Source organism: Salvelinus namaycush, chromosome 21 (assembly GCF_016432855.1).
Source record: "Salvelinus namaycush isolate Seneca chromosome 21, SaNama_1.0, whole genome shotgun sequence".
In the NCBI taxonomy this organism is placed as follows: domain Eukaryota; kingdom Metazoa; phylum Chordata; class Actinopteri; order Salmoniformes; family Salmonidae; genus Salvelinus; species Salvelinus namaycush.
The window spans coordinates 10,153,341-10,165,804 of record NC_052327.1 but is presented as its reverse complement, the minus strand read 5'-3'; the positions used below and the strand labels follow the sequence as shown (position 1 = coordinate 10,165,804).

General features: G+C 41.4%; 1 protein-coding gene across 1 annotated transcript; it reads left to right on the top strand.

Moving 5' to 3' along the window:
- The first annotated feature begins 6,546 nt into the window (after window positions 1–6,546).
- Window positions 6,547–8,737, top strand: chrm4b (cholinergic receptor, muscarinic 4b). The gene is made up of 2 exons (XM_039018033.1): window positions 6,547–6,737; window positions 7,207–8,737. Exon 2 carries the CDS (start codon window positions 7,221–7,223, stop codon window positions 8,604–8,606), a length of 1,386 nt encoding a protein of 461 aa, XP_038873961.1. The 5' UTR covers window positions 6,547–6,737; window positions 7,207–7,220; the 3' UTR covers window positions 8,607–8,737.
- The last annotated feature ends 3,727 nt before the right edge of the window (window positions 8,738–12,464 follow it).

Genomic DNA, 12,464 nt, shown 5'->3' with positions numbered 1-12,464 from the left:
TCTTCAGCTGCCTGTTGTTTTTTTTTATTATATACTGAACAAAAATATAAACGCAACATACAAAAATGGCAAATATTTTACTGAGTTACAGTTCATATAAGGAAATCAGTCAATTGAAATAAATTAGGCCCAAATCTATGGATTTCACATGACTGTGCAGGGGTGCAGCCATGGGTGAGCCTGGGAGGGCATAGGCCCACCCACTTGGCAGCTAGGCCCAGCCAATCAGAATGAGTTTTTCCCCACAAAAAGGCTTTATTACAGAGAGAGATACTCCTCAGTACCCCACCCCCTGAGACGATCCCACAGGGGAAAAAGCTGAATGTGGAGGTCCTGAGCTGGCGTGGTTGCGAGGCCGGTTGGACGTACTGCGAAATTCTCTAAAACAACATTGGCGACAGCTTATGGTAGAGAAATTAACATTAAATTCTCTGGCAACAGGTTTGGTTGACATTCCTGTAGTCAGCGTGCCAATTTGCACACTCCCTCAACTTGAGACATCTGTGGCATTGTGTTGTGTGACAACTGCACATTTTAGTGGACTTTCATTGTCCCCAGCTCAAGGTGCACCTGTGTAATGATCATGCTGTTTAATCAGCTTCTTGATATGCCACATCTGTCAGGTGGATAGATTATCTTGACAAAGGAGAAATGGTCACTTACAGGGATATAAACACATTTGTGTACAACATTTGAGAGCAATATGATATTTGTGCATATGGAACATTTCTGGGATTTAGTTCACCTCATGAAACATGGGACCAACACTTTACATGTTGCGTTTATATTTTTGTTCAGTGTAGATTGACTATGTCAGAGAGGTCCCCTCAAAAGGATTGTTGTCCATATTACCCATCAGGCCCCAAGTGTATAGAGCATCTGATTCAAAGTTAAGAGTCCCCTATGGCTTCAAGTTCAAGCAGGATATGGTGGACGTATACAAAATGGTGGATGTAATGTTAATGTCTAATCGATCATTTCTGACTATTGATCCTGTACTATTCTACTGCATGTTTTCAATAATGCTGCATTGTTTCCGACAAAAAAAGGGAACGCCATCAGTACAAAAGTCTAGCAAAATACAGACAAATCGGCATTGAAGGACAAACAAACTCCCACACCTGTTTGGGGAAGCATCAGCCAGCCATCTTGCCTGGCTTGTCATGCTGAAAGGCAGCACCGTCATTCCTCTCCTGTTGCACTAGAGTGACTGTGTTTGGTGTCGAGGTGTGTATGGTGAGCGGTGAGGTTCGGGTCAGGACTTGTTTACTATCTGGTCCCTGGTCACACACTCCACAAACCCCCACCCCTCCGGCCTAAAAGTGTGATGGAGACCTTCCCCGGGAAACCAGACCAGACCTAGAGCCCCCTGTCGCCTGCACTTGCCACTGTTGTTCCAGGGACCCTGTGAGAGACGAGTAGTTACCATTTAGGATTCAGTAAAACAAACCTGACTGTTGACTTGAATTACGCACAGTGACCCTCCCCTTCCCACAAAGACTCTGAGGAGGAGAGAGCAGGGGGCTAGCTGGATTGGCTTATCCATAGCTGTCTGTCAATGAGGAGTGTCTTCACTGAGCGTCTTCTCAGTCAAACCCCAGCACCAACACACCCAGCGCTTAAGAAGCATTGAAGAAGAGCTGTTCTGTGTGTCTGGTATGTATGTATGTGTGGGCCAGAAGGCTGGTATATGTAAAATCTCTCTTAGTTACTCTGCCCTAATGGTGTGGTTTGGTACGTCAGGGTCGAGAGCTTTCGATTGTAATCTCAACCTGTCCCCCTGCTTAACCAGTCATTTTTTATTTTGAACTTGAATTCTTGATCACCATTCATTTTTAATGGTTTTGTACTGTAATGTCGTCAGAGGTACATCTGGCCTATTGTGACAGGCAGTGTCCTTAGCATATCATTTCACTAAAGCCCCTTGACCACGTTGGGTGCTTAAAGGCGAGAGAAAGAATTGCCCTTGCACCATTTAACTTTTATTTTTTAAATTACCCATAATGCTTAGCTATTCACATTTTGTATCGCTTTTGAGGGTTCTTATATTGATAGTTTAAGTTGGTGGGATTTGAGTTTCTTGGGGGGGGGGGGGGGGGGTTAATGAAAATTAGCTGAAAATGCCATATTGAGAGTACAGGACGTAATGAAAGGAGCGAATGGAGAGTGCCCTGTTTTTTCTTTAGCTTTTTTTTTGTTGCTGCGCAGCGAGTCCTGTGTGCGGCTCTAAGCAAGCTGTTTGTTGCATGTATGAAAACTGTCTTACTGATTAGAAGAAAGTCAAATTGCCTGGCAGGTGAAAAATAACTGTAGACCTATCTGAATGCTCCTCCTGGCTTTACTTGATTAGGGAAGATTTAAAAAAGAAAGAAAAAATACGCTGGCTGTTCATGTGTCTGTTTTGTGTGAAAGAGCGCCGTACCACATCACTTCTCCCATATGTCCCTCACCCTGAATGATACACATACTGTAGGTCCACAACTACACATTTAACAGTGCAAATCAATGGTATACAAAGGTAAACTGTCTCTAATATTACAAAACAACTATATCAAACGATCAAGTTTGTTCACTTCATTGGCTTTGACTTTTCTGTGATGTAATTAAAGAGATTTGTTGACAAAACATGTAACAGTTCTGTGAAGAGATGGAAATCGTATTATTTCTTGAATGGAAAAACTACAGGTAAGTTCTATAGCTATGACCTGCGGTATTGAATACCTAAAGTAACCAGTGTCATCTATAGGATCATTGTACGCTTTACCCACAGTGAACAAATCCTATTCTTAAAGTGAATCGATAATTCTACATCTCTTATATGGCAATGAGGTTTGATTTATGTGGAATTAAAGTGTATCTAACATGGCATTAGTATAAACTCGTTTGATACATGGCAATGCATTTAGCTGCGACTGTTTCTTCGAACAAATCAAGTTTTCATACTCCAGACTGCAGAGATGCATGTTTAGAAGTGGGGAAATACTGCTTAAGCTTAACAAGTGCAATGGTCCCTCTGTACCACTTGTGTTTGGCAGAGCATTCATTTCAACTAGAAGTGGCGGTCAAAGAATCGATCCCTGTGGAACACCACATTGGATCTTGAGGGAGTTTATGCCTTTTTAAAGTGACAGATTGCATTCTTCCTTTTAGTTGGGAGGAATGCAGTCTTCAATGGTTCCTCTACTTGTTTGTGTTTATACTGAACAAAAATATAAATGCAACATGCAAAGATTTTACTGAGTTAGTTCATTTAAGGAAATGAGTCAATAGAAAAAGTCATTAGGCCCATTTCACATGAATGGGAATACAGATATGAGTCTGTTGGTCACCGATACTGTATCTTAAAGGTAGGGGTGTGGATCAGAAAAACCTGTCAGTACCTGGTGTGACCACCATTTGCCTCAAGCAGCGCGACATCTCCTTCGCATAGAGTTGATCAGGCTGTTGATTGTGGCCTGTGGAATGTTGTCCCACTCCCATTCAATGGCTGTGTGAAGTTGCTGGATATTGGCAGGAACTGGAACACGCTGTTGTACATGTCGATCCAGAGCATCCAAAACATGCTCAATGGGTGACGTCTGGTGAGTATGCAGGGCATGGAAAAACTGACATTTTCAGCTTCCAGGAATTGTGTACAGGTCGTTGCAACATGGGACCGTGCATTATCATGCTGAAGCCTGAGGCAATGGTGGAGGATGAATGGTACGACAATGGGCCTCAGGATCTTGTAACGGTATCTCTGTGCTTTTAAATTGGCATAAATAAAATGCAACTGTGTTTGTTGTCTGTAGCTTGTGGCTGCCTTTACCATAACCCCACCGCCACCATGGGGCACTCTGTTCACAACATTGACATCAGCAAACCGCTCACCCACCATACACCATACAAATTCTCTAAAATGACATTGGAGGCAACTTATGGTAGAGAAATTAACATTCAATTATCTTGCAACAGCTCTGGTGGCCATTCCTGCAGTCAGCATGCCAATTGCACTCCCTCAAAACTTGACATCTGTGGCGTTGTGTGACAAAACTGCACATTTTAGTGTCCCCAGCACAAGGTGCACCTGTGTAATGATCATGCTGTTTAATCAGCTTCTTGATATGGCACACCTGTCAGGTGGATGGATTATCTTGGCAAAGGAGAAATTCTCACTAACAGGGATGTTAACAAATTTGTGCACAAAATTTGAGAAATTAACCTTTGATGCATATGGAACATTTCTGGGATCGTTTATTTCAGCTCATGAAACATGGGACCAACACTTTACACATTGTGTTTATATTTTTGTTCAGTGTATATTATGAATACTATCATTTTTTACTCTCTATAGTCTTTGTGTTAAGGCACGTGTGGAGTCGTCTCTGATATGCAGTTTGTGTGAAACATACATATACAAACCCAGTTTTTCCCCACAGATACAATATATTTTGCTTGACAGTGATAACAGCATTGTCCCAAGCATGTTGGCCTTGGTTTTCGATCAATTTGTATCTTTCACTACCTTGGGGCCACTGTATTTCACAGTCTCTAGGCTGTTTGTGAGCCTCGTTTTGATTGTTTTTAAACTATGTGAGTCAGAGCTCAGTGCAGATATAGTTTACAATAGTTCCTGCTACTACTTATTCTAAATCTACTAAAACTGTTGTTGCTAGTATGTAGTCAAACTGTGACTTGCTGTCATACTACCCATGACGAATTATCAGTCTTATTCCTTACCCAGAGTGGGAGAAAACACGCTTTGGTGAAGAAATTTCAATTACGTTATAAAATACATTTTGCCAAGACAAATACTATTATTCATGTTCTGAATCGTTCAGTAGGGTCTTTTTCAAATATATTGACATTATATCAAAAAAGTCAGATTTTGTAAATTAATACATCCTTTAATAAACACCAAGCACTAACAGCGGTGCCGCTTCTGGCAGCGACTTTTGAAGTGTTGTGGTGGTCTTCTGCAGTTGTTTCCGCGGGTCGCAAAATTTACATGACACAAATTGAAAATCAAGTTTGCGGTACAGTGCTTTGTTGACATTTCACAGAGATACGGTTGTTTTTCTGATAAATCTTTGAGAAAAAAACTTGAATTTCGTGTTAATATGAAAAGCGTATATTAAAATACTACATATCTTAAAATCGGTTAATCTTACCTCTATATTACCTCTATATTGTTTTATGTCCTCCGGATTCGAGAAGAAAGATGATAAGATCAACCATGAGCCTGTCGGTTTGCGGTAATTGTCGCACGGCATTCAGCCGAGCTGACGCAATGTTGTTCTCCAGATTTTTTTAACTACTTTTTTTTCTCTGGCATCCATTGATTTTGTCACCCTAATCTTGGCCATCCTACAAGGATAAAAACCCTATAATTTTTGAACAGATTATGATAGCGACATTGATTGGACACCCTGCTTACGCTTATCTTCCTATGTTTGGATGGTTGATTTAATATAGATTTGATGTACATTTCTGATAGATGTCAAAAATGTCCACCTGTGCTTCTTCAATCAGCTACTTGTTCAACTTCTTTCACAGAAGACCTATGCTGCATATTAAAACTAGAAACGAACTAACCTTGGTCGAAACATCACACATGACTACACTATGTTGACTACAGTATTCAATTGTCCAGGAGGTTAATGTGGAGGGTTGATGGCATACAGTTGCTGTCACAATACTTAATAAACATACATTCCTTATCTTCTTTCGTTCATGACCACTGACCAGTGAAAGGACTGTAGGTTTTCTCTATACTGTTTCTCTAACAGTCCTCAGGTCAGTAATGGTGAAGAAAAGGATACCAGGTAAGGTGCAGTATCTACTGACTTGGGATATAGTCCTGACTGCTGTCTCTCCCCCTAACCTCTTATCATTGTCTCACATGTTTTAGAGTTCTGATGTGATGAAGATTTTCTGTTCTTTTAAGATATATTGAGATTACAGTACAAATCTAATAAACACTATATAGCACATATGGGAACACCAAAGATCCTATGTAATGTTGACAATGAAAATGGGAAACTTCACTAAGGCGTGGGTCATTCAGGGATCTGGTACTTGGTTTGGACCATTGTGTTGATTAGCAAATACATCCATGATGTCACACCCATTGAGGTCATTTTCAGTGACTATATTGTGTAGCTATCCATTGAAGGTTGTGCTGAAATTCATAAAACAGGCTGCACTTGAAGAAACAGAAAACATTTCTACAGTCTCTATACTGTAGTGTTATTCAATCAATTAAATGTAAAGCCCTTTAAATCAGCAGTTGTCACAAAAAGTGCTTGTACAGTGACCTGGCCTAGAGCAAAGAGCAAACAGAAGCAGAGATGAACAGTGACCAGGAAACACTCCCTGAAAGGAAGACACATAGGGATGAATCCGGCTTCGAGGGGAGGCCCATCATTATTGCATGAAAACATATCAAGAGATCTGTGACGTTACTAGGTGTTGCCAGTCTTTTACTGCAAGGAGACTTGAGTGGACCTAATTGAGAACATCAGCCATAGGGCTGTTAGACCATAAATATGTTTGTGAAGATGCTATTGCTGTGTGTAAATCACTTGTGGATTGGTTATGAAGATGCTTGCAGACTGGGACGGTGGGACTACAGGCAGCCCAATTTGTAATTTAAGTTTGTGTGATTTTTGTTAGGACTAGACATTTGCTTTAATCATGGAATGTGGATGGCAGAAATTACACTGAAGATTTCGAGAGGCTTTCTTCAAATTTGAGGGGTAAGTTTATCAGTTCATTCCTGTAAAATATGTAACCCTCATGAATACAAACAGTATGACAACTTCTAGTGTACAGGTTTATTTTTCATTCGGCAAGCATACTTCACCTGATCCAGCTTGGAAAGTTACATTAGAATTCCCCTTTAGCAATGCATAAAACATTTCTCCACATTAGCTTTTGATCGGCATAGGTTATATATTTATATCTCACCATAGACCATAGAATAAAAATACAGAGCAGTGTATATTACAATGCAATTCCCTTCCTTTCAAGGATAATCTATTCATTATTATTAATCTAGGAATAACAAGCACAAAAGGTGTTGCTTTGTGAAAATTCTGGATTGGCTATTACAATTGAATAGAGGACATTGTAACCATTTATTTTTCAGATAATATATTTGATCCAAAAACTTCAAATGCAACCTTAGGTATTCAATTTTTTGTTTATTTGTTTGTTTTCATCAAGTGCCTTCATCTGACATGGAATACAACATCAGCTGGGTCCATCCCTACGGCAACCACTCCTATGGAGATTATGGGAGACCGGGCTGCCTTTACACCACTGCTGAACTGATCCTCATCGTCATAGTGACCGGCTCGCTCAGCTTCATCACCGTCCTGGGCAACGTCCTGGTGATGCTGTCAATCAAAGTCAACCGCCACCTCCAGACAGTCAACAACTACTTCTTGTTCAGCCTGGCGTGTGCTGACCTCATCATCGGTCTGCTCTCCATGAACCTCTACACCCTCTATATCGTCAAGGGCTACTGGCCCCTGGGTGCGGTCGTCTGTGACCTGTGGTTGGCCTTGGACTACGTGGTCAGCAACGCTTCGGTTATGAACCTCCTGATCATCTGCCTCGACCGCTACTTCTGCGTGACCCGACCATTGACCTACCCGTCCAGGCGGACCACCAGACTGGCTGGGCTGATGATCGCAGCAGCCTGGCTCCTGTCTCTGTTCCTTTGGGCCCCGGCCATCCTCTTCTGGCAGTCCTTCGTCGGCAAACGGATCGTCCCTGATGGGGAGTGCTACATCCAGCTCCTGTCCAAACCCTCGGTTACACTGGGGATGACGCTATCCGCGTTCTACCTGCCGGCGGTCATCATGATTGTCCTGTACACCCGGATCTCCTTTGCCAGCCGCAGTCGCCTCACTGCAGAGCTGCATAGTAGCAGAGCGAGGACCTCTAGTGGACGACCGAAACAAAGCTGCCATCTGAAGAGGAGCTGCGTCTCGACCCAGACAGACACTGAGCCAAAGAGCGATTTGGCCATTTCCATCGAAGCAGAGACGAGTATCTGCGCTAAGCAGGGGATTATCAAGGCCCTGAAAGGCTCTACAGAGCAGGCCAACAATAATGTCATCCCCACTTCAGATGTTACCCCCTCTCCAGACCACTTACCTAGTGAGATTAATCAAGACTGCAGATGGTCCAACAGTAGGGTCACGTTCAACCGCACAGGGGATAAGAACAGCTCTGCTACCAAGGTCTCCCAGCCAAGCTCTATCCTTAATGGCTCCAATACAACTAGTCAGCTCAGAAAAATGTTTTCCCCATTCCCCAGCTTCAGTAAGACCCAGGTGAAGAGGAGACGGATTGTAGCGAGGGAGAGGAAAGTGACCAAGACTATTTTTGCTATTCTCCTGGCCTTCATTCTCACCTGGACTCCTTACAACGTCATGGCCATCATTGGCACTTACTGTCACTTCTGCGTTCCAGACACAGTGTGGACCATGGGCTACTGGCTGTGTTATATCAACAGCACAGTCAACCCAGCGTGCTATGCACTGTGTAACGTCACCTTCAGAAAGACCTTCAAGAACCTACTGAGGTGTCAGTACAGAAACACAGGTGTGAAGTGAGGATGATGTGAGCTACTCTATTATAATATGTAATAGAACATTTGATTATTTAAGGAAGATGCATTTGATTGATGGACTACGAAGATAATTGTCTATGTAAAATAGTATAAAAAAATCTAACAATGTTTCAAAGCAGCACATTAAAAGGTATGACATCCAAAGCCTAAGCTGTACTAAGCTGATCTTTTGTAACAACCGTATATTGTTGTTAAAATAATGCTGTTCCTCTTTCTGCTAACAATTCTGTATGCCTCCTGCTTTTGTTTGTGATGATGTAATATTGTGATGACGATATACTGCCATTTCTTACAAAATACAAAATCATGAATTACTGATACTAGATTGTGGAATGTTCACTCAAATCGCTGCAAACGGTGCTGTAGGCCAACATCAGATTGAGCGACCTCAACTGCAATCAGAAAGCATTCATAACCTTTGACTTATTCCACATTTAGTTGTCTTACAGTCTCAATTCAAAGTGGATTCATTTGATTTAGTTTCTAACCGATCTACACCCAATATCCCATAATGACAAAATGAAAACATGTTTGTAGATATTTTAGCAAATTTGTAGAAAATTAAATACAGAAATATCTAATTTACATAACTATTCACACCCCTTTGCTATGACACTCCAAATTGAGCTCAGGTGCATACAATTTTCTTTGATCGTCCTTGAGATGTCACTTGGGGCGTCAGGTAGCCTACTGGTTAGAGCATTGGGCCAGTAAACGCAAGGTTGCTGGATGAAAACCTGAGCTGACAAGGTAAAAATCTGTCGTTCTGAGCAAGGCAGTTAACCTACTTTTCCCCAGGCACTGAAGACGTGGAGGTCGATTATGGCATTCCCCCGCACCTCTCTGATTCAAGGCCCTGCCCTTGCCCCAGCATGTCCATGTGGGGCAAGGACATGCACTGCCTGTGTGTCATCTGCCTGGGCCTTGAACATGTGCAAGCCATGCGGGGAGACTACCACCCAGACCTCATGAGCCAACATTTTGGATGGCTACGTTGAGGACCTTCACCCACTCTTTCACGGAAAGGGGAGGGAGAACTTGTCATTGTCCTCTTCCTCCTCCAGGCAGCAGAAGAGGATGAGGAAGCGCAAGTCCTTACCCCTAGGTCCTCTTCCGCCCTTAGCGGGCATCGATGGCGGATGACAGATATTCGCTCATCAATGTCTACAAACAGGCAGCAGCCAGACTCCGCATTGAGTGGCTCAAACCTGTAGGGGGTGGCATCACAGAGAGGGACTGGAATGACGGGAGGAAACACCCCTCTGGCATCATCCCAAATATGCTCAATGGGTGACATGTCTGGTGAGTATGCAGGCCATGGGACATTTTCAGCTTCCAGGAATTGTGTACAGATCCTTGCGATATGGGGCCATGCATTATCATTCTGAAACATGAGGTGATGGCGGCGGATGAATGGCACGGCAATGGGCCTCAACGGTTTCTGACAGTTTGTGCAGAAATCCTTCCGTTGTGCAAACCCACAGTTTCATCAGCTGTCTCAGACAATACTGCAGGTGAAGAAGCCGGATGTGGAGGTCCTAGGCTGGTGGTCTGCGGTTGTGAGACCGATTGGACATATTGCCAAATTCTCTAAAATTACGTTGGAGATGACTTATGGTAGAGAAATTAACATTCAATTCTCTAGCAACAGCTCTGGTGGACATTCCTGCAGTTAGAATGCCAATTGTACGCTCCCTCAAAAATTGCGCCATCTATGGCATTGTGTTGTGTGATAAAACTGCACATTTGTCTTTTATTTTTCCCAGCACAAGGTGCACCTGTGTAATGAACATGCTGTTTAATCAGCTTCTTGAAATGCCACACCTGTCAGGTGTATGGATTATCTTGGTTTAAAATAATGCTCACTAACAGTGATGTAAACAAATTTGTGCAAAACATTTGAGAGAAATAAGCTTTTTCTGTGTAAGGAACATTTCTGGGATCTTTTATTTTAGCTCATGACACATGGGACCTACACTTGCATTGATATTTTTGTTCAGTATACAAAAAATATATAAGATAACCCTTACCTTTTTAAAATAAATTCCATAAAGTTTAAAGAAGAGTAGACATGCGAGAGTAGACATGACTAAAACCATTATCAGTTGTGGAATGGATAAGTCTATCCTTGAGATTGAGAGAGTGATTGGGTTGATAACAAGGAATGACGCTACTGTTCAGGACCTGGAAAACAAAAAAAAATTGAAAGACCGTAAAAAACAACAACATGAGAACCCCACAGTTGAACCATTTAAAGATGAGCCACCTGCAGCAAATGGATAGAAGAGAAAACGTGTGGACAAATCAGAGGATGAGGTGTCAACACCAGGTCCAGAGAAGAAAGGGATGGGAAAATCAACAAGGGTAATTGTTACAGGTTTTCGGGTTCTTGTCTATTGATGTTCTGTATTATGTAATTCTATATTATGTTTCATGTTTTGTGTGGACCCCAGGAAGAGTATCTGCTGCTTTTGCAACAGCTAATGGGGATCCTAATAAAATATTTTTTAAAACCACTAAGATGAAGGTATGAAAATATTAATTGTGGCATCGGAACTCTTTTCAAAGACCTATGATATTAAACACGATGGAGGCTTTAAGATGAGTCTCAAAGCGATGCGACGTACAAGGGAATATTTAAAAAACTATTGAAAGTCAAATCTGAATGATGAGAGGTTTTGTGGCTGGAAAGTCACACGCAGCTCATATCCAACCATTCAAACAATGGATTGTAAAGTTACACACTACAATCCTAAAATGTATTCCCCTTTGACCTGAACTTTTTCAATATGTAATAATAATACGTAAAATATGTAACAGACGACCAAAATTAAGACCAAAAAACAGTTATTCAAGATGTCTATGTACAGTATTCAGACAAAACATAAAAACATTTTTATAGAAACAACAGTACAGAATTTTATTCTTGTATACAACCTTACGTTGCAATGCTAGTAATTTCTATAGTTAAAAAATACAATTAGCAGAGGAGATCTATCATTCCAAAAATTCCAATATATGTTTCTTGGATGTACTGTAGACAGTACACATACGCACTTAAAAACCTATTCTTCATAATCTTCTAAAATAGGTATTTTTTTCAAGCTCCTTGAACATATTCAATGACACTCATGATCATCGAAGAAATATTATAATTTTGTTCATACTGTTGTTTGTTTTGACGTTTAATTTCATACCTATACCTTTATTACAACTATCTATAGAAACTGTTAAAAACCAAGGGTGTCCTATCAACTATGAAAACTGATTTACAGTGAATTCGAAAAGTATTCAGACCCCTTGACCTTTTCCGCATTTTGTTAAGTTACAGCCTTATTCTAAAATTGATTAAATAGTTTTTTTCCCTTATCAATCTACACACAATACCCCATAATGACAATGCAAAAATAGGTTTGTAGACATTTTAGCAAATGTATAAAAAATTTATAGCGGAAATATCACATTTACATAAGTATTTAGACTCTTTACTCAGCACTTTGTTGAAGCACCTTTGGCAGCGATTACAGCCTGGAGCAAAATTACTATCGCCCCGTAGCACTCACTTCCGTCATCATGAAGTGCTTTGAGAAACTAGTCAAGGACCATATCACCTCCACCCTACCTGACACCCTAGACCCACTCCAATTTGCTTACCGCCCCAATAGATCCACAGACAACGCAATCGCAATCACACTGCCCTAACCCATCTGGACAAGAGGAATACCTATGTAAGAATGCTGTTCATCGACTACAGCTCAGCATTTAACACCATAGTACCCTCCAAACTCGTCATTAAGCTCGAGACCCTGGGTCTCAACCCCGCCCTGTGCAACTGGGTCCT

Coding starts and splice junctions, on each gene's coding strand:
- chrm4b (XM_039018033.1), top strand. CDS start 7,221: ATGGAATACAACATCAGCTGGGTCCATCCCTACGGCAACCACTCCTAT.